The sequence below is a fragment of the Mesoplodon densirostris genome, chromosome 6 (genome assembly GCF_025265405.1).
Source record: "Mesoplodon densirostris isolate mMesDen1 chromosome 6, mMesDen1 primary haplotype, whole genome shotgun sequence".
Classification (NCBI taxonomy): domain Eukaryota; kingdom Metazoa; phylum Chordata; class Mammalia; order Artiodactyla; family Ziphiidae; genus Mesoplodon; species Mesoplodon densirostris.
Genome location: NC_082666.1, coordinates 25,174,879 through 25,199,691, shown reverse-complemented (window position 1 = coordinate 25,199,691; position 24,813 = coordinate 25,174,879). Strand labels below are relative to the sequence as shown.

Genomic DNA, 24,813 nt, shown 5'->3' with positions numbered 1-24,813 from the left:
AAGCCATGGGTCTGAAAAGGCAAGTTTTTTGGACTGCCCCTCGACTTGATGTTAAGAGTGGAGACATAGTCCACTAAACTGCAAGTTACACCAGAAGTGTTGGGGGTCAGCAGGAATGGAAGGGCACACGTGATTATGGGCTCTTTCAGGCTGGAAGTCTGACCCTGACCTTGATACCCCCCAGCCCCCATGATCCAGGGCTTACCTTTCAGGGAGCTCAAGGAAGATGGCTTGGAAGACAGAATTATTTAGCAGACCTTGTCTTTCATTGAGCCATAGATTCTCCATGTTGAAGGCAATCCTGACTTTCCTTTACAGCATTGCCTCTACTTGAATGCCTCCAGTGATAGGGAACTCACCTCCTCTCATGTGGAAAGTATGTGAGCTTCGAAGCAGCCATACCTAATCATTGCTAGCCAGGCACTGTGGCTTAATCTCTTTGAGACATCATTTCAGCACTTTTTAATTTTAATTTTATTTTTATTTTTTTTGAAAGTAAGTTTAAAGACACTTTACATTCGCTTATTTATTTATTTATTTATTTATTTTGGCTGCGCCACCCAGCATGTGGGATCTTAGTTCCCCAACCAGGGATGGAACTCCTACCCCCTGCATTGGAGGTGCGGAGTCCTAACCACTGGACCGCCAGGGAAGTCCCTCAGCATTTATTTTAAAATAGTGAAATGGGACTTCCCTGGCGGTCCAGTGGTTAAGACTCTGCACTTCCAACGCAGGGGACGCGGGTTTGATACCTGGTCAGGGTACTAAGATCCCACATGCCGTGCAATGTGGCCAAAAAATTAAAAATAAAATAAATAAATAGTGAAATAAAAGGTGATTGTTTTCCTTGCTTGAGAGTGATGGTGAGACTCCAGTGCCATGGGCTATGAATGAGCCTGGCTCAGTGACTAGCACAGAGAAGAGCTGTGACAGCTGTTGGCTTCCTGCTCCTCTCCTGGGCACTCTTCACAATGATACCAGATCTACCCCCTCCAGAATTTCTTGAGCAAAGTGCCATCTTACTTCCTCAGGACACACTTCAAACCTCTCATTTAATGGAACATTGTTATCACTGGTCCATGAAAGCCCCTCTTGTTTGTTTGTACCTTTATTTCCCTCATATTCTCATATGCCACCCCTGCCTCTCCCCAAGAGAGGCAAACATTCTAAGTGTTTAATGCAGATATTGTGTTTGTATGCATCCTTGCAAAATGTGTATTGCTGTTTTGTGTGCATATTTTGAATTTGCATTGACATAACGGGATTACATACTTTTTCAGCTTTTTTTTCAAGCAAAAGTTTGGACTTTTGAAGTTTCACAACGGTCATTTCCAGGCGCCTGCACGCCAGCACTTTGTTTTTACGATGCCTCCATGTTGCTGTGTCTACATCTAGGCTGTGGCTCTCACTGCTCATTCCAGGGGATGTACGCCTCCACTCTCCCAGTGACAGCCACTCAGGTCACCTTCAACTCCCTGTCTCCAAACATAATGATTGTCCTTGTACATGTCCCCTTATGAACCCAGCTGGGTATTTATTTAGGACAAATCCCCGTGAGCTGAATTGTTGGGTCAGAAGGTGTGTCAACACCCAACATGCCTAAAATTTGCCAGATGGCTCTTGGGAATGGCCGTACCCATCTCCACTCCCACCAGCATGAGGCGTCCTGTGTCCCTACCTCCCACCCACAGTTGGTGTTTCCCAGCTCTCTCATTTTTTGCCAATCTAAGATATAAAGTCATATTATACTGTGGTTTTGAATGTCATTTCTCTGGTTACTAATGAGTTTGGACATTCCTTCCTGTGCTTGTCCGCCATTTGTTAATTGTCAGTTCTGATCCTTTGACCACTTTTATTTTGAGGGTATTGTCTTTTTCTTGGTGATTTGTAAGAGTTCCTTACGTAACCTAGGTTTCAGTCCCTTGTTGGCTTTAGACTTTGCAAACATCTTCTCCCATTCGGTTACTTGTCTCTAAACTTAAAGTCCCTGGTGAGCGGAAGTTCTTAATTTTGATGTGCTATTTTTTTTCTTTCTTTTTTTGATCCTATGGTTTGGGCTTTTGAAGTTTCACAACGGTCATTTCCTGGTACCTGCCCGCCAGGTCCTAGCTGGGCACAGGGGGTACTGAGATGGGTAAGACACAGCCCCTCCCCTCCGGGGGCCCCCTGGTTCAGTGGGGAGCAGACACAGGGCCCCAGCTGAGTGTGATGCGTCATTCAGAGGAGAGGTGCTCGGCCCCGCCTGGCAGATTCCAGGAAGGCTACCTGGGAGAGGTGGCATCCAAGATGAATTCTAAAGAATCAGTGAGAGTTACCCAAGAGGAAGAGAGAAAAGGTGTTCTAGGTGCAAATAGCCTGTTGTGTCTGTATGCGTTCTGTGTCCTCTTGGGTATTCAGCTTTTGCCCTGAGCCAGTTTGCCTATAAGTCACTGGACAGATCTACCCTTGGCAGGATTATTATACTCCTGGGGCATTTGGCCAGTGTCCACCTAGTCTGTTAAAAATCTCAAAACAAAGGTCAGTGAAGTTAACTTACTGAAAATGCGACAGTGGCGTACTGTTTGTGGATAGAGACGAATGTGAGGGAGAATCCAGGCCAAAGGGAGCACAGTCGCTCTCTGCTTGGTGATGCTGAGAGGTGCTGCTTAGACCTGTTTCCACCCAGTGGGAGGAGAGTGACCATCTAGGGCCTGTCCACAGGGGCAGGGTGGGTGAGGGGAGTGAAAAATCACTTCCTGGGGAATGGCTGGCCAGCCTGGAGAAAAGCAGAATCAGGGCCCGAAATCAAAATCGCAGTGTTCCCATCTCTGAAGCACGGCCAGGATCAGGAGTTGCTGTGATGTGTGGCCCCCAGGTGGAGCTAGGACTGTGAGGGCAAGTCTCGGAGAGCAGACTTTAGCTTGGAGTAAGGAAGACCCTTCAAAGCAGTTGCAGAATCATGGAACGAGAGCTGGAGGGCACAGAGATTTCCCCGTCTAGCCCACTTGTTTTATCAAGACCCAGGCAGAGGATGGCACTTCCCTGGGGCTCCTTATTGAGGAGACGGCAAAACCAAGACCCGTTCCAGGGGCCCTGTCCTCCATCCAGAGCTCTTTCCTTTCCCTGAGCCTGGGATTTTGTTAGGGAGTCCTAGAATGGAGTAATTTTATAGAATCTTTGATGTTCATTGAGCCAAGGTTGTCTTTTGTTTTGCACCTCAGAGTTTTACATTTCTGTATGTTTGCAACAACAATTAAACTGTAAAAGACACGCATACTTCCCTCAATGCAGACCTAGAGTCAGTTGAGGAAGAATGAGCATTTGGGGGTGAGGGGAGTAGACCCCAGGAAGCAGGGCGTGGGGACCAGCTGCAGCAGGAGGCTGGTGACCCTACACCCAGCTCCCCCACCCAGGGCTTGTGATACAGGAGGGAGGCAGTACCGCTCTGTGATTGAAGCAGTTCCCCAGCCCCATCTCGAGGATGCTCTCAGGCCCACAGCCAGGGAGTATTTTCAGACTGGACTTTTTTGGCAGCCTAATTTTCACCAATAGGACTTATTTTCTTTATGTATCATCCAAATCCAAAGTTGGAAATAAAGAAAAAGAAAGAATGCACTTTTTTAAGAGCATCCTTTTTTTTGCACCACAGCAAGGAACCAGTATTATTCTGCAGGAAAAGGGACTCTTTGTTTTATAGTATTTTGAGCCTCTGAGAACAGAAAGTGTCAGCGTTGCAGGGTCCTTGGTCTAATCCAGTGGTTTTCAACTCTAGTTATGCGTTAGTCAACTTAGGGAACTTTTAAAAATATGACCACCCAGGGTTCACTCCTCAATCCCCCAGAGGTTTTAATATAATGGATCCATGTTGGGACCCAGGCATCTGAGTTTTCTAGAAGTTCCCCAGGTGATTCTAGTGCCTGGCCAGGACTGAGAACTATTCGAACCCCTGTGGTGTGCTTTGTAGATGGAGAAACTGAGGCCCAGAGGAAGGGAATCATCTGTCCAGGGTCACACGATAAGTCAGTGGCAACCTACAGCAGGGCTAGCAGGGCAGGGAGGGTGGCCAGTGACAGACTCAACACCACATTCCCTCTCCCTCTGCTCTATTCTCTGCTGCCCCCATGAATCCTCTTTCTAGTCTGTCCGCAAATCCCCTGTTCCGCAGTCTTCATGTCTGTATCCAAATAAGTGGTCGATGTTCTTTGCACAACAGAGTTACTGAGGATCCCAAGAGTTAAAAGTTGGAAGTGCCCACCTATCATGGTCACCAGCTGGCTGGGCCGTGGGTGAAAGGAAGAACACAGGGGGCACCATCCTTCCCCTGCAGAGCCAGGAGGGGCCCTGGGCAAAGTGCAGGGGATGCGACCCTATGCTGCCTGGGACCTCAGAAACGAGACTTCAGGTTCCACTCAGGAACTGACCAGCTGGCAGGAATCATAAGGCTTGGGCACACCTAGGGCATGGCTATAACACAGCTTCTCACATGTCACCCATGCCTTGAGCCCACAGCAACTGGGGAGGAACAGTACTCAGGGAAGCCTTCCTGGAAGAGGTGGATAGGGTTTGGACGTGTTGGTTTGGTAGAGGAAGGGGAAAGCTACCTTCCAAGCAGAGGGACCATTGTGGGGAACAGTGGTAGTAAGAAAACACAGGGAGTGTTTGGGGACCTCACAAATAGCTCACAGTTACTTTTGTCGTGACTCAAATAACTACAATTTATTGAACACTTCCTGTGAGGCCCCAAGCCAGAAACTGCCTATAGTCTCCTCTTTAGTCCTCATAGGCACTCTGAAAGTTGAAATTTTACCGTTACAGCCATCCACTCACAGGTCACAGGCTAGAAGGGAAATATTACTGGCGTATGGGAATAATTTTACCCACCCGGTAGGGCTGGGTGATGCTGCAGTCACTAAACTACAAGGTCAGAGATTATGATTTTTTTTGTTGTTTTTTTTTTTTTGCGGTACGCGGGCCTCTCACTGTTGTGGTCTCTCCCGTTGCGGAGCACAGGCTCCGGACGCGCAGGCTCAGTGGCCGTGGCTCACGGGCCCAGCCGCTCTATGGCATGTGGGATCTTCCCGGACCGGGGCACAAACCCGCGTCCCCTGCATCAGCAGGCGGACCCTCAACCACTGCGCCACCAGGGAAGCCCCTATGAATTATTTTTTAATCTTTGTAACTCCAGCCTTCAGCACAGAGCCTAGAACATAACAGGCACCCAGTGTTTGTTGAATGAATGAATGAATGAAGTGATTAAACTAAGGGATTTAGTATAAACATCCTTCATCGCCCAGATGTCCAAGTTCAGCTTGGTCAAGGATGAGGACATAAGCTAAGCTTCCTCCATCTACGCTGCTGCTTTTGAGGGATTCTTTATTATGAAACCCTGGGCCTGGCATGCAGTAGACTCTCAATAAGTATGGGCTGAATGACCAGCAGCCCTGCTCAGTATGGGTGGGGAAAATGCTCTGCATTTAGAACTAGGGGAGTCAAGTTCAGGCACCCGCTTGGTCGCTGCCCAGCACTTGGCTCTGAGCGTTCACTTAGCTGACATGAAGCTCCTCCCTCACCTGTAAACTGGAGTGAATTATGCCTGATTCAAGGTTTGCTATGGAACCCTGAATGCAGGAATGTGTGAAGCCCCCCGCCCCACCCAGCCTCCAAGCACTGCCCCCGGGGAAAGATTATGGCAGTTACGGTCATTGCAGGAAGCGGTGCCGTGGGATGGATGGTACAGCGGGTGTATGAGTCAGAGGGTCAGGCTGCGCGGCCGGGGGCGTGGTGAGTTGCCAGCCACACCACCGCCTGGCTCCTGATGATTTATTCCAGGCAGCCTGCATATTTCATGCGCTGCCTCCCCACACCAAATAAATAAATCAGGGCCTCCTCCTCTGAGCAGTAGGAGCTGATTATGGCTGAGACTTCAAAAGGCCAGAGCAGGGATGCTGGAGCTCCCAGCAGAGTCTGCTGATGTGACATTTAGGAGCTGGGTGACCCCCGCAAGTGACAGCCGCCTACACAGCATGAGGCCTCCCAAATGGCAGGGAGACCTTTGCAGGGAGAAGGAAGTGACTTTTACAGCCCTGTTTTCCACCCCACAGTTAAAGGAACGCAGGCAGAAGTGTGGCCTATAGGATTCCCTGTTCCGTTTCCTGAATCCTTATAAGGAACCAGCAGCGCACCTGTGTCTCTGCAGAGACATTCACTTAGAGCCAGAGGCCCAGCAGGCAGCTCCTCTGGCCACGTGCTTGGAATTCCTGCCGCTGTGTCGCTTTATAACCCCTGGGCATTTTGAGAACCAGGCTCTGCAGCTCTGGGTACCTGCCTGCCCCGCCGGTGGGCAGGTGGGCACTCTGCTCTGTAGTTATTACACTCAGCAGGCACAGGTGGCCTGTGGAACTCAGCCCAGAACTGTCACCTCTCAGGAATCCCATTAAGGCAGCCGCATGTCAGGGAAGAGCATGGCTGTGGGAACAGTCCTGGGTTTGAACCTGAACTCTGCTGTTAGTATCAATGGGGCTTTGGGCAAAGCCACAACCTGCCTGAGCCTCGGTTTCCTCATCTGTAAAGTGGGACTGAAACCACTTAATTGCACACAACTGTGAGAACTAAACAAGAAAAGACATCTAAAGGTGAATGCCCTTGGCCCCTCCCTGCCCACTCGCCACGTTGTCCAAGACTGCGCTACCCTGGGAGCCCCACTCTCTACTCCTTGCCTTTGGCTCTTTGGCTGTAACCCCACCTTTCCCTGAATCAGCTTCATCTGTCATCAGTATTCCCTCACAAGCCTTGAATGGACCCTCTGTTCAAAGGGCTTCTTGTCCCTGTCTTGGTGGCATGTGGCATTGCTGGCCAGCTCCCTTGTGAAATTGTCCCTTTCCTTGGCTTCCAGGATGCCCACTCTGTCCTGGCGTCCTGGCCCCTCTTTCCCAGTCTCTTGTAGCGTCTTTGCTCTGCCTACCCCCAGGGCCTGGATGGGGTGGGAAATAGAAATGATGTTCCATAAGGTGGGAGGCTTGCTGCCAGAGGGATGATGTGTTTTTGTCTTCAAGGCTCTAGGGCTCTCCTGGGGCAGGGGGAGCAGGGTGGTCCATGCAGTCCTAGAGGGCAGAGCCAGATGGCAGAGGAAAGTTACAGAGAGACCATTCGGCTAATGACCCTGGGAAGACTTGGTAACAGGCAGAGAGTCCGGTGGTGGGGGGAGGAGGCTCCCATCTATACATGTACAGCAAAGGATGGGTGACCAGTTGATGAGACGACGTGAGAGGGTATTTGTTCCAGCCCAGATCAAGGTGGAGGTTTTGTGATTCTACCTGGAAAAGGCACTGGGGAAAGGAAAAGCCTGCAAGAATATAGGCAGAGCCTGTGGGGGAGCAAGAGCTGGGACAGGAGCACCCAGACAAACACAGGACTTGGATCTAACCCGCCACTGTCTCTTGCTCCCCACAGACAGCAGGGAGGTGAAGGTGGGAGAATACAACGCTGTGGCTGACACACTGGAGATCATCAACGACACCATTAAGTTCCAAGGTAAGGCAGGTGGGCTTCTCAGAGGAGGGGGCCTGCTCAGGTGCTCCCAGGCCTGCATATTGTCTGAGGGTTGTGGATAAGCTCAGAGTCCTTGGCTGTGTGGGGAAGAGGGAACATCCTCTCCTCTCAATCCATGCACTCTCTCACTGAGGACAGGATACCATCACCGCGTGGGAGCTGGGTCCCAGCCCCTGGGGTGGGTCACTGGAATTTGCATGGGGTGCTGGCTCTCACCAAAGCATCTGTGTTTAAACTGTTGAATGGCCAGAAGTAATTCTTTTTATGTGTGGCCCAACTAAATTTTGCTGTGTCACCTCCTCAGAAAAGACATGGATGGGCTGGTCATAAGGCCTCTCCACTTGCTGCTCTTCCTGGAAAACCATTCCCTCTCTTCTGCTGGAGAACTTCTCCTCAACATCCAGACCCAGCTCAAATGACACCTCCTCTGTTCAGCCTTCCCTGATGCCCCCAAACTGAGTTAACGGCTCTCTTCTCTTTGCTTCCACAGTCTTTTGTCTCTGCTTTTCTTATGGCCTCTGTCACTTTGCATTGAAATTAGTAGGTTATTGGACCGTGAGTTCCCTGACTGAATCCTATTTGAGTTTAAATTCCTGGCACCAGCCAGGGTCTGGCACATGTTGGGGGCTCAGTGATACGTGATGAAAAAGTAATAAATGATTGATCAAGTAAATGAATGAGTGGGTGGGTGAATAAATGAATGAAAGGGTGAGCATATGAGTCAGTGAGGAACTGGGTAGATGGATGGATGCGTGTGTGGATGGGTGAGTGGGTGGGTGGATGGATGGATAGATGGACAGCCTCATCACGGGGTGGCTGTGGAGGAAGCTGCCATACCCATAGCATCCAGATGCTGTTACTTTGATTCCACTGGGAATGCAAAGAACAGACAGCTGGCTTTCTGCACCTGGAGTTCCTTCTTAAATCCAAGGCCACCAAAGAAGGCTCCCCCATGAACCATTTGGTTAGATTTTGGATCTGTGGGATTCCACAAAGCTCCAGGTGGCCTCAAAGAGGAGGTGTGGCCTTCACAGTCCCACCTGAGGGAGCTGTCACCAAGCCTGTGGTCACTTATTACCTCATGGAGCCACAGAAAAATTCTGAAAGTGGGTGGATAAGTCCTGTCATGCCTGTTGTACAGATGAGAAGAGGGATCAGAAAACTCCAAATTCACACAGCCTGTGAGAGGCAAAGCCAATTCTAACCACGAGAGTCTGATCCCCAAGATAGGGCTATTTGCTCCTGGACGCAGGAGATCTGGGTTTGCTGAATAAGAATTCTGGGTTTACACATTGAAAGAAAACTTCAAACAGAAAATAAATAAAAGGCACAAAACAGAACTGAGAGGAAAAACATAAATAAATAAAAAAAACAACCCAGCCAGGACAATAGCTAGTTATCGTTAGGAAGCACGAGGCCAGGAGAACACTGGGGCAGCAGCTGTTCCAGGCGTGCCTCCTGCTTCTCACAGCTGCCCTGCACCGCCCGGAGGGTGGATAACCAGCCTCTGAACCCAGAGCCGAGCCAGGACACCTGGGCAGAGCCCAGCTCTCCTGTCCACACCCTGCCTGGGTTCAACTCTCACCCAGACCCCTGCACCCGCCCCCCCCATCACCAGTCTAACCCCCTCAAGTCCACTCTGCCCTCAGCTGTCACGTCACACTGAAGAGGCCCACCCAGTCGCCATTGCTCACAGCGAGGGGCCTCTCCCTGGGGTGGTTGTAAGACCTCCAGGAGGGGACCCCGCCCCACTTCTCTGCCTGCTCTTTCAGGTCTCCCCAGCCAAACTGTTGACATTTCTGCACATGTGCCGAGGCTGCACCATGCCTTCGCCTGTGCTGGGCCGTCCGCCCAGAATGCCCTTTCTTCCATCTCTTCCTAGTAAACAGCCAACTACTTATCTTCCTGTCAAGACTCAGCTCCCACATCATCTCCATTCTGTAGCCTTTCCTGACCCCATCTGGCGGAACTGCACTCGGCCCCCTGCTTCCTGCTCAGGCCTCCCTGGGCCTGATGTTCTCACACCACCTGGACCCCATCGCTAGAGGCACTTTGCATAGTGATGAAGGCACAGGCTTCAGGGCTAGGCAGATCTGGGTTCAAATCTGTCCAGCTTTGCTACTTACTAGCTATAAAAGCCACTTAACCCCTAAAAAAATGTTCCCTCACCCCGTAAAATGGGAGTAATCTTCTCTACCCATGAGACTCTTAGATCAAGTGAGAAAAATCTCTATTAAAGTGCTCAGCTCATGGTAAGCATTCAGTAAATGTGCTTGCTACTGCCTTTAAAAAAAAAAAAAAAAAAAACATGGCTAGTGTGTAAGTTCCCTGAGGACAGGCACTGTGTCTTGCTGATCTTTGAATCACTGGTGCCCCACACCAGGCCTGACAGTTGGAAGGTGATTATCAGTGATGATGCCCATCATTAATGAGGACGAATGAAGGAAGGATGGTGATGAATGGATGAAGAATGAATGAATGGATTGGGTGGGGAGCAAGAGACAGGACTGCTGCTGTTACTAACACCTCTGATAAGCTGTTACCCTTTGGCTTCCATAATGACTTGGCTAAGATGCACGGTGAGAAGGTGCCATTTTGGGGGAAGACAAGGTGGAATAAGAGATGTTGATTTTCTGAAGTTGTTTCTACACAAACTAGTGATTATAGTAGTCACATAACCTTTGATCCAAATCTAGCGCCCTTGCTTAGTGCCCAAAGAGGAGCTTATTTCCACCAGGAACTCATGGGCACTCACAGCTCTTGTGTTCGGGATCCAGACGGTGCCTAATGCAGCCCAGGCTATGTGGGGGGAGGGGGGAGGAGGATGGGAAGTGGGAGGAAAAATTTCCAGGTGTTGAGCTTTTACTGCTGGAAGCAAGAGATGGTGTTACTGTATCACCTTGAGTCTGCTTTTGCCCTGGCTTTTGGCCCTTGAGGCCACTCTTACAAGTGTTACTTTGCATGTAAGTGCTTAATGCTTTACATTAACCAAGCCAGCAGGTTTCTAGCTGTTTTTAAACCTGACAGTTCCCTCTACTGCTTAGATGATTCAGACTCTTTTTATCCATGGAATGTTTCCAAACACATTTGAACTTGCTAGCAGAGTTTTTTAAACAGATGTGCAGGGGAGTTCTCAATCCCTGCCACCACATCTGCCCATCCTCTGCCTGTCTCCTGGGAACGGAGGCATAACCTAGGTTGGCACCCGTGGCACAGCTGTGGTGGGGTCATTGTGACCCCTGGTGGGCCTCCCAGGTTTGGCCACTCTTGAACATCTGACCGATTCCACACTGGAGGGAAAAGCTTCAAAGTGTCACAGTTCCACAGCAGAGCCCTGACCTGAAATAGCAGCTGAGAAAAAAGGGATCTGCAAGAAACGAGAAGTGGGCAGGTGAGGAAAGGGTGTCCCTGCATCTTTCCTCCCAACCAGCCTGTACCTGGTAAATCAGGACAATTTTGCCACCATCCATAAAGATGAGTTTGCTCTGAGGCCCTCAGGTCTCCCCCATGTGCCCTTGAAGAATGAGCAGGGACATCTCTACAGTCACACAGTGGGATGGAATCCCACAGTTTCTGTCCAGTCCTGGCACAGCAGGGAGGCGAAGGCATGCCAGTAGCTTCCGCCTCCCACAGTAAGTCTTATGAAAATGGAAAACCAGAAAGAGCTTTTATAGCATAATGACCTTGAGGCAGAAAATCCGCAGCCAGAGCACATATATGTCTCCACAGAATTGACAGGCAAGGTTTCCACCCTGTTGAGGGGTGGCCATTATCATGTGTTAGAGCAGAGTCCTTGAGAGCCCAAGCCAAGTTCCTCACCCCAAAGGCAACCAATGGTACCTACTCACAGCACCCAGCCCTGCACCTCCTAAGCCACTGGTACCTTTGGGGAATAAATGGCAATGGGTTTTCAACATGGTAATTAGACCAAATTCTAGTCTTCTGATGGCGATTAAATGCATCACAAATCCCTTATTGATTCTGTTTAGAGAAAGAAATAAGTCCTGGCTTAGGCTCCCTACTGGCCAACCGCTAGAGCCCGCTCACCCAGTGACGTGTCCTGCACAGTTTGTGCACAGGTGGCGGATGTCAAGGGCATCCAGGCAAGGATGTTCTCGGGGACTGACTGTGCACTGAGTTCAGCTGATGCCTTTTCCTTGATCTTCTAGGATCCGAACCACCAAAAGACAAGACCATCGTCCTGGAGCAGCTTCGTAAGATCTCCCTACCTCTCTACAGCATCCTCTCCGCCCTTACCATCCTGGGAATGATCATGGCCAGCGCTTTTCTCTTCTTCAACATCAAGAATCGGAATCAGAAGTAAGTCACTCATGCCCTCCTCTTGGATAGTGCTTTCTGGATAGACAAGCCTCATAGACAAAGTGTAGGAGCATCACATAACACGTTCTCCAGGGGCACAGAAGAAGTTACTAGGGCAGTTTTCCAAAGTGTGCCGCTTAGTCACTGGGATGTCATTAGATGTTTCACGTGAGTGAGTGTGTGCGCGAGCACGCGCGCACACACACACACACACACACAGAGGCAGGAGTGCTGCTTGCACAGCAAGTCTGGCTTAAACAAAATTGAAGGGTCCAAGTCCACAGGTCTTCTTGGAATTTTGGCCATGCATGTGCACTGTGTGGTGGTCCAGGAGGAGAAATATAGAAGCAGAATTCCCCAAACGTCTTTGCCCCACCCACCAGCATCTTCAGGAAGCACTGCCAGAGGGAGATCGCTGAGTTCAGTAAGGGCACTTCCCATCCATACAGCATATCACAGCCCAGGAAGCGCCTCCTTCATCATCTCGGTTGATCCTCGAATAACGACCGCAGTTGCACATGAGAGCGCTGGCTCGATGTCGGAGGGCTGGGAGGCCCTGTCCGAGGCCGCACTGCTGCGTGTAGCAGAGCCTATCCCCCGGGTTTCTGGCCTTGATCCCTTTTCCCCCACGCGTGCCCTTCCCTCTCCAGAGGAGAGCAACTCGCTTTCCGAGTTATTCCGGCCAGCCATGGGTTGTATGGGCCACCGCCCCAGGCGGTGGTGTTTGCTGAGCACAGCCAGCTTCTTTGGTTTCCGTAGCAAATCCCTGAACCCTGCTCCCTGCCTTGTTGTGGGAGTGGCTGAGCAGGGCTCAGAGTGTGGGCCTTCGCCGGGGGAGCAGCCTCGGTGCCCCCGACAGGCGGCGCGGCTCTGCTGTAGTGCCCAGAAGGCACACAGGGCAACCTCCTGGGCTGCAGGGACAAGCGCAATCCCAAGAGAAGAGGTTTCTCTCTCTCCCCGCTTGCCAAGGAGGAACTTGGCAGCTCTAGAGCTTTTGTTGTCGTTTTGGGGTTTGTTTTCTTTTTGGTTTTGGTAGCAGCTACTTAGGTTAAACCTGTTTGCTGAAGAACAAAAAGTTGTATTCACCTGTTGTTTTATTTATCACCAATAACACATATATTGCCTCAAAAAAAATCTGAAGCAACTCTGATCTACTCCGTACAAGCCTTAAATGATGACCATGCATGTTAGCACTCGACACAAGGCCCTGGGCACGTGGTCAGCTCTTAATGTTAGATTCCCTTCCTGCAAGCTGCAGTAGCTTTTGCCATAACAGCAAGTTGTCCCTGTCGTTAAGACTATACTCCTTTAATTCCTAACTACCCCCTCTTGGCCTCCTGGGGGGAAATTACCATTACTCTTTCCAATAGGCTGGCTTCCGTGTGAATTTTTTTTCCAATAAATTTATTTATTTATGTATTTATGTATTTATTTATTTATTTTTGCTGTACGCGGGCCTCTCACTGCTGTGGCCTCTCCCATTGCGGAGCACAGGCTCCGGACGCGCAGGCTCAGCGGCCATGGCTCACGGGCCCAGCCGCTCCGCGGCATGTGGGATCCTCCCAGACCGGGGCACGAACCGTGTCCCCTGCCTCGGCAGGCGGACTCTCAACCACTGCGCCATCAGGGAAGCCCCGTATTTATTTATTTTTGGCTGTGTTGGGTCTTCGTTGCTGTGCGCGGGCTTTCTCTAGTTGGGGAGAGCGGGGGCCGCTCCTTGCTGTGGTGCGTGGACTTCTCACTGCTGTGGCCTCCCTTTGTTGCGGAGCACAGGCTCCAGGCACGCGGGCCTCAGTAGCTGCAGATGCAGGCTCAGTAGTTGTGGCTCGCGGGCTTCAGAGCACAGGCTCAGCAGCTGTGGCGCACGGGCCTAGTTGCTCTGAGGCACATGGGATCTTCCCGGACCAGGGCTCGAACACTTGTCCCCTGCATTGGCAGGTGGATTCTTAACCACTGCACCACCAGGGAAGTCCCTGTGTAAATTTTTTGACTGGCTTTTCAGATTAAAAAATCTACAAAGAGATAGGAAATAAACGTCACTGTGGTTTCAAATCCCCCTCTCTTCTATCTTCCTTAATGCTACTCATCCTTTAAGGTCTCCCCCATCCAGGAAGCCTGCCTCAGTTCTGGCCTCTCCCCTCCTTGCTTCCTATGGTAATAAGAATGAAGGGGCCTTAGCGGTTCATGGTTTACAAAAGGACCTTCAGGGACCCAGTCCCCTCTCAGCTTCACATGTGTCCTAGGCAGTGGTATATGTGCTTTTATAGGTGATGAAACTCAGTCGGCTAATTGACTTGCCAAGGGTGTACCTCATGAGGTTGCAGGGGCGCTTGCTGGACTCAGGGCTTCCAATTCAAGAGCCCATGAGGGGTCCACAATTTACAGCCGGCTTTTTATCTCTCTACTACTTTGACACTGAATTTTTAAATGTGGAAGGATTAATAGAACTGCAGAATGCAAAAGAAAATGCTCAGGGAACAACTGACCATAATTACAATCTGCAAAAGAGCACCTGGACCATGGGGGCACCTGAAAACCCAAGACATTCTGAACAGATTGTGCTGGGGGAGCCAGACACATCTGAGAGTAAATTCCAGCTGGCTGATGGTTTCACACAGCCTGGTGAAGACAGGGGCAGGATGGGGATGGGGACTGCATTGTCCATCTCCATCACCTGGTACTGGGAGGTATCATGCGTGTGGCCCTCTTTGTGCTCAGGACAGTGTGAGCTTCCGGCAGCCAAAGTGGATGCTCGCTTACCAGCTGAGGACCACAATTCCGAGCAGCCCTGAATTCTCACCGGTACGGTCTCTCCTAGACCACTCAGCACGGGAATGTGTGGTGTGGCCATCTCTCCCATCACTGTGGAAGGTTGCTGAACTTAGATTAGAATTCTCTAGATTTGGCTGTCTTCCCAGCCCCAGCCAAAAAAAAAACTGTTGACTTAACATCTTTGTGTAAACTAAAAATGAATGGTAGAAGAAGCCGGCAATACAAGCTGTCCCCAGAGAAGTGATAGGTGAACTTGACTGAGAAGACAGGAAAATCAACAACTAGAAATCGATAGCATCGCAGTCCTATAGTGAGGGGGAAACAGCCCGTCAGAGGCAACACAGCCTTGGGGAGGGGGCAGTGAAAGAAACCAGGGTCTCCATTTTTCTCTCCCTCTCTAGCCTTGGTGACAAGATACACATTCAGAAAATATTTGCTGCAGGAGTAGCTAAATTAACAGTTCTGCTAACTATAGTATCTCTTTCTTTCGTCAGGCTGATAAAGATGTCAAGTCCGTATATGAACAACCTTATCATCCTCGGAGGAATGCTCTCCTATGCATCCATCTTTCTCTTTGGCCTGGATGGGTCCTTTGTCTCTGAAAAGACCTTCGAAACCCTTTGCACCGTAAGTCATTCTGCACATTCCAGTGGTTTGTGATACAAGGTTTTCTTGGTGACCACAATCACCAAAAACACAGATACAAACCCAGAACTGCATGAAAACACATGAACAGGCAGCAGACAACTTGTTCAGCCATTCAAACCGTTCAACAGGGCAGTGTGGTATAGCTTTCAGACCAGAATGGACTTAAGTATTGCCTGTAAAATTAAGATCGTGGATTTAACAGGCTGTTGCTAGAAGACAGCCCACTGAGAATGATTGAATAACCTAGAAAAGCAAGGGAGAAAAATGCCCACCCAGGCACTGTGCCTGGGGTCAGAGTCAGGGCTGTGTAAGAAGGAACAAGGCTAACCATCAACCTTGACAGCCATCACAGAATATAAGGAGAGATGTTTGTGTGGATGACTTTTGAGTTGTACAGAAAAGATCGTTCTCCTTATTCTCTATTTAACAGCAGTGTTTCTCAACCCTTTTTTTGCTAATTGCCCCCATAAGGAGCCTTTTTAGGCTTTTTTTTCTACTTATCCCTTCTTGAAATTTCAATACCAAAGATACACTGTATTTCTGTTTATGTACTGTATATATACCTATAGTTTCTATATAAAAGAGTAATATTTTTTCAGATTCAGGAACCAGTGTTGTCCCCCTTGGGCACTATATCACCCCCGTTGAGAATGCGTATATTTAAGGAAGCCCAAAACAGTGTAATTTATTTACTATATTTTAGCAATGTTATTTTGAAAATTAATTAACATGTTTAGAAATGTCGTTGCCTAGTTATTGTTGTTATTAGTTGTTTTTCTTCTTAAGGAGTTTGTACATTAGCAGTTAGCAATTGTGTAGAACTCAGTTGAAAGTATCATTGGCTTACTTTTTAGGATGAGGATGGCCAGTTGGGATTTATTTCTGGACATTACTGTGATCTCTCAAAACTGAGTTAGACATGCAGTAATTCATCCAATTCCCCGCCTGGAGGACCCGAGCTAGAAGGGATGGTCAAAGGATCAGTGTTGACCAGATTAATCCAAAAGCAACTCTTTTGTTGTTGCTGTTTTCTATTAAGGTGTTAAGAGCAATGTATGCCCTTTTTTGGAAAGCAGTCTCTTTTAGATTATATTTGGGGCTCTATAGTCTCAGTGTCGCCCACTACTGGACGATCCTAAAGTAAAGGTTGTCAGTGAGGATTAAACAAGTGGAGGACCCCTTAAATGTGCTGCAGGTCACCACCCACACCTTGGACTTTCAGGACCGCATCGGGTCTGTCAACTTTAAAAAAATGTGCAACGTGAGAATCGTGAGTTACGTTTTATTTGGGACAAAATGAGGACTATAGCGCAGGAGACGGCATCTCAGATAGCTCTGAGAAACTGCTCCAAAGAGGCAGCGGGGAAGGTCAGTATAGATGTGATTTTGGTGAAGGGGGGGAGTACGTGCAATCAAGCACAGATTTTTGCAGAAGGTCACTGCTAGTCACGAGGAGCAGACGTCACCATGACGGATTTTAGTGCTTTTCTAGATACGAGGAGATATAAGAATTGGACTCATAAAATTGGCTCCTAAAAATATCTAACTATCTGAAGACCTGTTCTGCCAGTTCTTCCCAGAGCACAGAGTGCCTCATTCCTGCTGTCCACCCTGAGCTCCTTTCAGGGGGTATTGAAAGTCAGCAGCTGCAGCAGCACATGATTTAATCCTTGTAGAGGTAGACGGCAAGTGCCAATTTGTAGTTGACAGATCCCCAGACTCTGGGACAGCCCGTGGACTGGAGGGAAGTCCCTGGAGCACGTGGTGATGCTCCCCTGATTCCTGCAGATGATGATATCGGACTGACTCTTGTTAATAGCCAGCTTCAGCATGAATTGTCAAGCAAATGAGATGTCCCCAGAACTCGTACTTTGTTTGAAAGGTTCCACTTGAGAAGTGCGTGGTCAAGTCCCCAATACCCCAGGGGGTCCCTGGGGTGCTCAGGCATCCTTCCTCTCAGGGGTGGACCTGGAGGGCAGTCAGGCCCCACGTGCTCCGGAGCTCACCTGATTCAAGCTTCCTACCCAGAGTTTTTTATTCTGCCCCGTTTCACTCTGCCCTTCTGGGGATTAAGGAGGTGAAGTCGAGTCACAAGTCCCCCACGTGCCTGGCATCAGAGTGCTGGAGTCAGCTTCCCAAGAAGCTGAGCCGCTCAAAAGTCCCTGTGGGTCTGGGTTAGCAGTTTGTGCCCTCCGAAGTGTGACCCTCTGGCACAAGGATGGTGACCGCAGCTTGTGTCTTGCTCACTAGGGATGGTGTGAAGCGCATGAGGTCCCCTTCAGTTCTGCATCAGCATGACTTCTGTGCCCTGTGGGGCCTTGTGAGCTCATGGGTGCCATGTGTGTCTGTGGTCAGCTTTCCTGGGCGGTAGTGTGGCCCGAGGGAGGGGCTGCTCCCAAGGCACCCTGAAGAAGCTAAGCGAGGGGTTTCCTTCTTCCCTCTGTCCCTGGGGACACCCTCCCCAAGTTTGAGGAGACCATGACAACGGCAATAATGAAAATGGTTCCAGGGGCCGGTTTGGTGACTTCTCATTTACATGGCACTCTGATCTTTTGGTGGCTCCCCGAGAGCTGAGGGGCCCATCTTGATCTCCTGGCCGAGAATCACGGGGGCAGAGCTCCACTTGGGTCCCTCCCGGCTCCTTGTCGCCGGCTCCTGCCACCTGGGAATGCATCCACTGGCCCGAGGTCCAGTCTTGGGTGCAGAGACATGAGGCCCAGCCCTTGGAGAGTCTCTCCCTCCCAGAAGGGAGTTCCTGCCATCTCACCATGCTCCCGAGCCAAAGGCCGTCAGAGCACAGGTGCTTCCTGGAGTTTGCCCCGAATCCTACAGACACCGGGTGATGCAGGCTAGGGAGCCCAAACGAGGACATCCCCACACCCGGGTGTTTTCTCTTAATGAAGGCTGACATTCTGTTCTGGGAGTCGCGCTCATTTGCGTGAGGGGAAGGTTGTCCTGGGAAGCCTGGCAAGGCAGTATGAATAAATCATAAAGAGCTTTACAAATCAGCATTAGCTGGAACATGAGGGCTCTGAAGATGTTAGGGCCTGGTTCTCCCCACCCTGAGGATTCATTTATTTGCAGTCAGAGCTGTTTCAGAGGCTCTGCAAGGGGAAGCCCACATTCGTGACTGTGGGGAAAAGGCATAGATTAACTAGTGTGGATTGAATTGGGTCAGCACAAATGTGTGCATGGCTAGGACCAGGGTCACTTATTTAATCATCCCCAATATTGCTCAGGAAGGGGAACCAAAAGCTCTTAAATTTAGAGCCTAAGTGCACCCCAATGGGTGCAATTTGGGTTGTCCTCCACCTGCTATTCCAGAGGGGTTGGCTCCTTTGTTTCACTTGGTGCCTTGGATTGTGTTCTTTCTGGGCCTAGGAGGCCCCCAGTGCGGTGAGCACAGGTCTTCAACAGCCTAGGTTTGACTCTCGCCCCCTACACATACTACCTCTGGACTGTGGAAGTAACTTAGCCTCTCTGGGCCTCAGTTTTGTTGTCTGTGAAATGAGCACAAAAAACCCCTATGCAGGACTGTGGTGTGGGCTAAATGAGACAATTCAGAGGAGCCGCCTGGAGTGTAAGGCAAGTAACAGGGGAGTGGGCAACTTTCTCCCTGCCACGGTATAATCTCCTGGTGTCCCACACTGTTTCTGTAGGAAATCTTACAGGACAAGGGACAAGGTGGATCACGAAGCCAGCTTCAGATGTGGAGCAAGAGAAGGCACAGTTCAGTCTGTTCTGCTGCCATATGAATGCCACTTTTTTCCCTTTTAGTTTTCAATATAGAAACTAAACAGTGATAAACAGTAAACATCACCTCAGGAAGAAACCTGTGACGATCACGGGATTATGCCTCTCTAGGGGCTGTGCCTCTGCTCAGAAGGGCCGTTATAACTCAGACAGCGGGGTGGGTACATGTGTGAGCATGTGTACACACACTCACACACACACACAGAGCTAGGGAAGCAGTCACACTCAGTTCCCATCCCCCGCTCCCTCTGACCCTTTCTAGCATCTTCCCAGCCTAGTTCCAGCGAGTCTTGCAAACAGCTCACAGCTACACCGTGCTGTCTCCCTGGACACTGAGTGGGTAGTGTAATCACCATAGCAACATGGCCCCTGTGGGCACGAAGCTGCCTATGAGGACAGTGCTGGGCGTGGGCCAGAGCCCCCATGCCAGGGAGATGGGAGGGCCCTCACACTCACTTTACGCAGCTCAGGAATCCCAGCCCCTGGCAGCCCAGAGAGGAAGCGAGGTGGGTGGGGAAGAGAAAAGGTGCTTGCCTTCCTTGTGGAATCCTAGGCAGAAACCCCCGCACGAGCGTGGAGGGGTAAGAAGGGACTCTGCAGTGAGGACGAGAAGACTCAGGTGGGCCTTTGATCCAGTGCAGGTCTCAACAGCTCCAGGGGCGTTCAGGGCATTCCTGGGCGTGGAGGTGGTCAGCAGTGCCGTGTGAGCTCCCCAAGCCTGTGCCCTCATAAAATTCAGCGTTCTCTGCTGTGATTTACCTTGGGCCAGCCGCCAGGTGCAGCCTTTCCTTCAAATCCCCATAACCACCTGACAAGGCAGGGTTCACTGTCCCCGCTTCACAGGAGAGAAAACCGAAACTCTTGTCATAATGGCTAGGTGGCAGGACCAAAGTATGGAACTAGCTCTGTCGTACTATAAAGATGTCTGGGGCTTCCCTGGTGGCGCAGTGGTTGAGAGTCCGCCTGCTGATGCAGGGGATACAGGTTCGTGCCCCAGTCTGGGAGGATCCCACATGCCGCGGAGCGGCTGGGCCCGTGAGCCATGGCCGCTGAGCCTGCGCGTCCGGAGCCTGTGCTCCGCAACGGGAGAGGCCACAACAGCGAGAGGCCCACATACCGAAAAAAAAAAAAAGATGTCTGAGACATTTCATTCATTTTTTAAAGAAATATTTTGATTTTTTTGTTAGCTGGTTTATACCAGGAAAAACAGGTCAACTAAATTCTTAGGAATGTGGGCAATATTTATCTCAACCAAAATTTTTGTCTGTTCAGATTTTTTTTAATTGGAATATACAGTCGTCCCTTGGTATCCGCAGGGGATTGGTTACAGGAAACCCCACAGATACCAAAATCTGAGGATCTCCAAGTCCCTTATATAAAATGATATAATATTTGCATAGGTTATAAGCAATCCTCCCATATACTTTAAATCATCTCTAGATTACTCATAATACCTAATACAATGCAAATGCTATGTAAATAGTTGTAAATCCAATGTAAATGCTATGTAAATAGTTGCTGGTGTGGCAAGTTCAAGTTTTGGGTTTTGGAACTTTCTGGAATCTTTTAAAAAATATTTTCAATTTGCTCCCCGTTGGTTGAATCCGTAGATGTGGAACCCACAGAAATGGAGACCTACTGTAATTCACATACCATAAAATTCACCCTGTTAAGGTGTATAATTCAGTCATTTTAGTATATTTATTCATTCATTTTTGATACATCCCCAAAGTATATCATAGTGCCTGGCATATAAGAGAATTTCAGTCAGAATACTTGCATTCAAATCCTTAGCTACACTACTTCCCTGCTGTGTGACTTGAAGTTAGTTAACATCTCTGAGCTTTAGTTTACTCCTCTGTAAAATGGGCATACTCGTAGGATTGTGAGGGTTAAATGAGATAGTGCATGTAAAGCACTTAGTGCCTGCCACATAACAAGATTCAGTAAATGCTAGCCATTATCACTATGTATGAATGAATGAATGAGTGAATGATGGGACTATGTCTGAATAACTGTGTTCACCTCTGGACACAGCTAAGAGAGATACTAATAAAGCAGAGCAAACTTGGCATGAAGAAGAGGCTGGAAGACTGGGGTTGATGCTGGTTGATTGCGTGTAGGTATGTCCATGGCAACTTCCAGCTTTACGTGTCCTTGCTCTGCTAGATCTGGGTCGGGGACCGACTCAGGGCCTAAGTCAAAGCCAAGCTGCTGTACCTCAGCCACCTTGAGTGCTGAAAGAGGCCTCAGGGCAGGCTGCGAGGGAGGTAAGAATGACACAGGTGGGATCTCCTGGACATGAGTCCCCAGTCACAGGACTCTGATATGAGAACTAGGAGAAGCCAGTTCAGCCCAGGGCTGCTCTGATGGCAGCACCGAGGAGCATGGCTCAGCTTTATCTCCCAGCTGCCTCCACTTGCTGAGATTCCTGACTCCTTTATTTATTTTTTTACCTTTTTTTAGAGTACATATACACATACACATTTCATAAGCATATAGCTCAATGAATTTTCGTAAACTGGATTCAGCTGTGAATCCAGATCAAGAAACAGGCCATTACCAGCATCCCAGAAGCCCTTCCTACTGGCTTCCAGTTACTATCTGCAGCCCCCTCCCAAGAGTAACCACCGCCCTGACTTCTGCCCACACAGACAGTGCTGCTCAAAGGGCACGTGAATCACCTGGAGATCTTGGTGAATGCCGATTTCGGCTCAGTAGGTCTGGGGTGGCCGGAGGTGCCGCAGCTCTAACAAGCTCCGAGGTGATGCTGATGCTGCATCCACAGACCACACTTAGAGCAGTGAGGTCAAGATTAGAACCCATGCTTATTTTTGAGTTTGTCTCTTGGAGACTGATGATATAAGGAAATGGAAGCACCAGAAACCCTGTCCCGTGAGAATCAGCAAGGCCTGTTTGGGCCAGTTAAGAAAGGCGATCCTAGCCCTCCACCCTGGAATCTCAGGAAGCAGGGCCATCCCATCACAGGATGGAGTGCTGGGTTCTGGATCCTGAAGCATGCTCTCAGCCACCCACCCTGCTCACAAGAGGTATATGAATGAGCTCCGGATAGGCAGCAGCTGGGAAGGGATGGAATAGTGGGGGTCTGGATACTGAATTTGGAAGCACAACGTCCTCTTCCAGCCCTCTTCCAGCCCTCCCAGAGATGCTAGGATCTTATAACTCTGACTCAAAAGGCAAAGGCTACCTGGGAACACCCAACTGGCCTCCCAGTAAGTTCAAGAGTGGTAGGAATTAGTGATGTTTTCAAGTAAAAGGCCATAAATGTCTGTGATATTTTTTTGCTTGGCGATTTTTTTTTCTTTGAGACAGTTGAGAGATAATCTGATGTAAAAATGTGGTTTGGGGGCTATTTCAGCATGTGATCCCATGTTGTTGTGGCTGGCCATATGGTAAAGTGCTTTGTGATTTCAGAAGGTAGCTGGAAAGCTGGCCCAGGGGCTGCCCACAGGGTTTGATGGTGACCTTTCCTGGCAGATTTAGATCAACTTAGGGATGTGGCTGAAGGAACTGGTGTTGGCAAGGCCTGTTTGGGCCAGTTAGGGTCCTGGACAGGCCACAGCCTCCCCACCCCCATCTCCTTTGTTCTTAGCCATCCAGGGTCTTCAGTTGTGAAGGGCTCCCTAGACCTCTGGCTTGCAGAGGAGGGGGCTGAGGAGGGTGCCAGGGGTGCCCCAGACCCTCCAGCAAATGTACAGATGATGTCCCCCCATCCCACACACCCTCATGTGGATTACTGCAAGCCCCAGCCCTTGTCTTATAATTCATTCATGTGGTAACATTTCCCAGGTACCTACAATGTGTGCGGGTCTGCAGGCACAGAGCTGGACACAGATCACTGCCCTTGGGGAGTTACCATAGATGGGAAGATGTAGTTAAACAAATAACTCCCATTTGGTGTGTTGTGTGCTCTGATGGAGACAGGCCTAGGGGAGGGAGTGGAGGGACCAATCAGGGAAGGCTTAGAATTGTCGACCCCTCAGAAGGAGCTGCAGTTATTAATGGAAGTCCTGAAAGATGCCTCCTATTTGCTCACAGAGTTCCTAGCAGCTGCAGTCTCAGTGGCACATCCATCTCTCCTTCTGATTCCAGTGGTGGAATGGCTGGAAGAAGGACCTCAGTCCTTGTCTTCTTTGAAGAAAGAATTCAGCAAAGAGACCAAGATTGTGAAATAGAGACTGTTTATTAGAAGCAAAGTACATGTGGAGGAGCACACAGGCGAACTTGGAGCGTGTTGTACACAATAGGGGCGGCTTAGGTTGCTTATATGGGGGCAGTTTTCCAGTTGTCTCTGGCCAATCATCTCGCTTGTGCCCATATTTGATCTGACACTGGGCCCTTCCTGGTGTGCCCACACATCTCTCAGCCAAGATGGATTCCAGCACAAAGAGGTTGGCAGGACATATTACGGGCCGGCACTTCCTCCCTCCTTTCGTCCCTCCCCTAGACTGAGGACCCCTTCTGTGCATGTGCCAGACTGGGAAATCCTACTGATCACAAGAATGAAGACGTTGTGATCACTTTGCCTTTCACCTCATCCGGGCCCAGTGCTCCAGCTGGTCTCTTATCTTGAAGTATCAGCAGGAGACCAGTTGCAGCTGCTCAGCCTGGGGCCTATACACCTCCTACCTCACTTCCTCTCCTGCCTCCACACCCACTCATCCACACCTTCAGTCCACAGAGCTGCATGGAGGTGCACATCAGCCCTCTCCCCAGCACACACCCACACCCCCTACTACCACTGCCCATCTCGAGCATGCTGTGCTTCCAGAAAGCTCCCTAACCTCCAGTCACTGAGGTACCTGCGAGGGTTGTGTGGGGAAGGGGAAGAAGGGCCTCCTCCCTGTTTCGTTGCCTGAGCCAAGACCACCAAGTACGGTTATGCATTTTGTGCACTGCACAAGGGTGTTGGCGTCAGGAGTGGGCGGGAACCGAATATAGCCTGCGATCTGCTCTCTGAGTTGAGTTCTTCAGCTGATAGGGTCTTAAGGAGGTGGGGGCCTTTCAAACGGGCCTTGAAGGGGGGGTGCCTGTTGGAAACTCCTCCTCCTAGAGTGGGCGGCTTCCTCTGATTTGCCCCAGATCTCCTAAGATGCCCCACTGGCCCTAACTTGTGTCCCAAAGTACCCTTGTTTGTGCCCAGAATCTCCTGTGGGCCCTTGAATTGTTCCCCCAGAAAGTTTTTGCTGTACTCTAAACTCTAGAAGGCGTTTTCTATGCAGATCTTACTTAAAGGACCCTGGGTAAGACAGAGTCTTCTGGAGCTGTTTCTGGAGCACGCTCTTCAGAGGCATATTGCCTTGGGAAACACTCTGAATCTCTTCACCACCTCTCCCTCCAGAAAGACGGGCAGGCCCTGGAGATCCCAGGCTGAAGTCTCGCCGTTCAGCTCCAGACTGTAACGCCTCAGGGTAACGGAGGTCTGGGGCTTGCTTTTAGATAGTCTGGGTCTCCCTTGCCTGCCTTCTCACTATTGATCATCTGGGGTGAAGAGTCAGAATGAAACAAAAGGCCCTTTTTCGAACCTTTCTGGACAGCAGGAAAACGGCTCAGCCCCAACATCCAGCCAGCCGACAAGGCTTCCTCCAACCCAGTCATCATCAGAACAGACCTGCAAGAGAGGCTGTGTGTTCCTCTTCCTGCTGATCCCCAAAAGAGCCGTGAAAGCCCTTCACTCTGGCAAGCAGGCCTTCCCAAAATCAATTGAATGAGCAGCTAAGCAGAATTGTTCCAGGTGTAGATTTTTCTTCCATCTGGAGATGTGCTCTAATT

The 24,813-nt window shown here is 49.8% G+C and overlaps 1 protein-coding gene across 2 annotated transcripts in view; it reads left to right on the top strand.

The window, feature by feature from the left end:
* Positions 1-24,813, top strand: part of GABBR2 (gamma-aminobutyric acid type B receptor subunit 2) — a 369,607-nt gene that overhangs the window by 275,099 nt on the left and 69,695 nt on the right. For both annotated transcript variants that reach the window (XM_060101019.1, XM_060101018.1), the window contains exons 9-11: positions 7,429-7,509; positions 11,697-11,847; positions 15,114-15,246. In XM_060101019.1, the coding sequence (XP_059957002.1) occupies positions 7,429-7,509; positions 11,697-11,847; positions 15,114-15,246 (365 nt within the window). The remainder of the gene's footprint in view (positions 1-7,428; positions 7,510-11,696; positions 11,848-15,113; positions 15,247-24,813) is intronic.